Source organism: Aegilops tauschii, chromosome 2 (assembly GCF_002575655.3).
Source record: "Aegilops tauschii subsp. strangulata cultivar AL8/78 chromosome 2, Aet v6.0, whole genome shotgun sequence".
In the NCBI taxonomy this organism is placed as follows: Eukaryota; Viridiplantae; Streptophyta; class Magnoliopsida; order Poales; family Poaceae; genus Aegilops; species Aegilops tauschii.
This window is the reverse complement of record NC_053036.3, coordinates 157919166-157921710: the sequence shown is the minus strand read 5'-3', so window position 1 is coordinate 157921710 and position 2545 is coordinate 157919166. Positions and strand designations below refer to the sequence as shown.

The following is a 2545-nucleotide window of genomic DNA, read 5'->3' as shown; positions in this document are numbered from 1 at the left end:
GTGAAACTGCGAATATGATGTCAGATGGAATGATGCACAAATATTTCTTGTACATATTCTCACTTGCTTGATGGAACATTGCCCTTTTTATTCTTTTTGTCATCATCAGGATGAATTTGACATATATACCTATCTTCCAAAAGTTCCAACATCACACGCCACACAAATACAGAAATGAGGAATTATGTTCTCATCTGCCCCCTCCTTTAATTTTCTCATTAACTTCTCCAATCCATCCCAATCCTCTGCATGCAAATGCCAGAGCCCCACTGCAGCCTGAATCGCCGCAGCGCCACACTAAGCATCTATTTATACCCCACCTGAGCTCCCGCTACCTTCACATCTCACTGGCCACAAGCTAAATGCAGGAAACACAACACACGGACACATACACACATCTATCGATCGATCATGGTGAGGCTAATGGAGATCTCCAAGAAATGGCACGGCAGTGCTAGCAGCAAGGTCACCTCCCCTACCGCCGCCGCTGGTGCAGCGGCCACGGTGGCGTCGTGCCCGCGGGGCCATTTCGCGGCCTACACCCGGGACGGCAGCCGGTTCTTCGTTCCCATCGGCTGCCTCACCAGCGACACCTTCCGGGAGCTCCTCAACATGGCCGAGGAGGAGTTTGGCAAACCTGGCGACCGCCCCATCGTGCTGCCGTGCTCCGTGGCCTGCCTTGAGCAGATCCTCGCCGACTTCCGGGCCACCTCCAAGAAGCACACCGGTAGCGGCAGGACCAAGATTTGGTAGTAGACATCCTAATTCCATTAATCAATTCCGCCGTTGATCATTGTTAATTAGTGTGAGACCGATCCATCGATGATCAATGGTCCCTTAATTTTTGGGAGCGTAGTTCCATCATGTCGATTTTTTTTCCTTCCCTCCTGGTAATGGTTTGTACTGTAGATGCCAATGCTCGTGTTTTCCAAGAGGGGGGATGTGGTTCTAAGTTGACATGACGTAAGCATCTAGCTAGCCAGTTATCCATCTTTTTTCTTATTCTTCATTTAATTCTTCTCCTTGTTTGTGTCGATGAAAATACGTCCTAGAGGCATTCCCGCGATTACGTTATTTTTTAATGTATTCATAAGTTATTTGCATTGTCGTTCAACTTGTCATTGATATGTATCAGTAAGTATGTGGTTTGTTTATGATATTGGATATTGTATGATAGTTGTTCTAATGATCCCTAATTGATAAGGCTGCGTGGACAAGCATCCTTTGAATAGTATATGATTCGGTTGAGAAAAATATTTCACAAGTCATTGACATAGAGATACTAACCCGATAGTATATATGGACTTGAATAGGAATAATCGAGTTGGACAAACCCGACTTGAGACTTCGAATGTACTCAGGATGTGAATCAACTTACTTAGTGTCTATCAAACACTATTTGGTAACTGAGTAGTTATAAATGTAGCTTTTCGGCTAGTGGTGAAACATGTCAGTAACACGTAGTTGGTCAAGATGTGATTTGCACATCTAATGAAGGGATATAATTCACTAATACTGGAAAAGGCTACTAGCGGCTGCAAAAATCGTCATTAATGGTGTGTAGACGGCACGTCACTAGTATCACGCCACCACTAGTAACTTGTTACAGTAGCGTGTTCATGGCACACCACTAGTAAAACTTACCAGTGATGTGTAAAGAGCACGCCAATAATAACTAATATACTGGTACCGTGTGTCGTTTAACACACACTAATAATGTAGATATGCTTTCGTCGATAACGTGCCAGTGGGGCCTCTCGGTTCAATTATGACCGTTGTGGTGATGCCCGCCGCCGTCGACCTCGCGCCGGGCTGCTCCGCCGCGCCTCCCATGGCAGGCGCCGGCCCCGTCGCGTCCCCGCTCGTCGACTCTGCCCGCGGGCCGTCCCTCTGCTTCGCTCCATCACCATTCTGCTGGGCGGACTTGGCCGAGGAGGAGGAGGAGGCGGAAGGGGGGTGGTTGAGCGTCCGGTCCGGCGTTCGCCGCCGGAGTTTGAGGAGTTCCTGGCGGCTGCCAGGTTTGTGCGCCAGCGCAGGCGGTCTGGAGCTCACGTGGCCGCCCTGCCCGGCCGCCGGCACCGTGCCATGCTCGTTCCTTGGCCCCTCCGGCTCCCATGGTGCCTCGGGCCGCTGCGCCTCTTGCTCCGGTGGGTGGTGGGTCGGTGCCCCTCTCTGACCCGGCTCTAGCTGCGGCTGAGCGACTAGCCTCGGCTGTGGCCGGGCCGGTGGCCGGGGAGGTGGCCGCGCCATCGCTGCCGCCGCCGGAGGCGCCCCGTTTCGACGGGATCCCCTGGTTGGGTCCGGCTAGAGCTGCTCGGCTGCATGGGCCGACTAGGGCCCGCGCAACGCTCGAGATTTCTCCTCGTATTGATAAAAAAGAGAAAAAGAAAACCACAAGCAGCGTAGACCCCGCACGCAATCCCCTCCCCTAATCTCTCGCGACCCCTTCGTGCACTAATCGCGCGCCCTGCCAGAGCACTTCTTCCGACCTCGATGATGGATGCCGTCACACAGAGAGGGCCTAAGAATATCTCTCCATCGTCAG

The 2545-nt window shown here is 51.9% G+C and overlaps 1 protein-coding gene across 1 annotated transcript; it reads left to right on the top strand.

The window, feature by feature from the left end:
- The first annotated feature begins 253 nt into the window (after positions 1-253).
- On the top strand, positions 254-1101 carry LOC109731894 (auxin-responsive protein SAUR36). The gene has a single exon (XM_020291070.3). It carries the CDS (start codon positions 412-414, stop codon positions 751-753), a length of 342 nt encoding a protein of 113 aa, XP_020146659.1. The 5' UTR covers positions 254-411; the 3' UTR covers positions 754-1101.
- The last annotated feature ends 1444 nt before the right edge of the window (positions 1102-2545 follow it).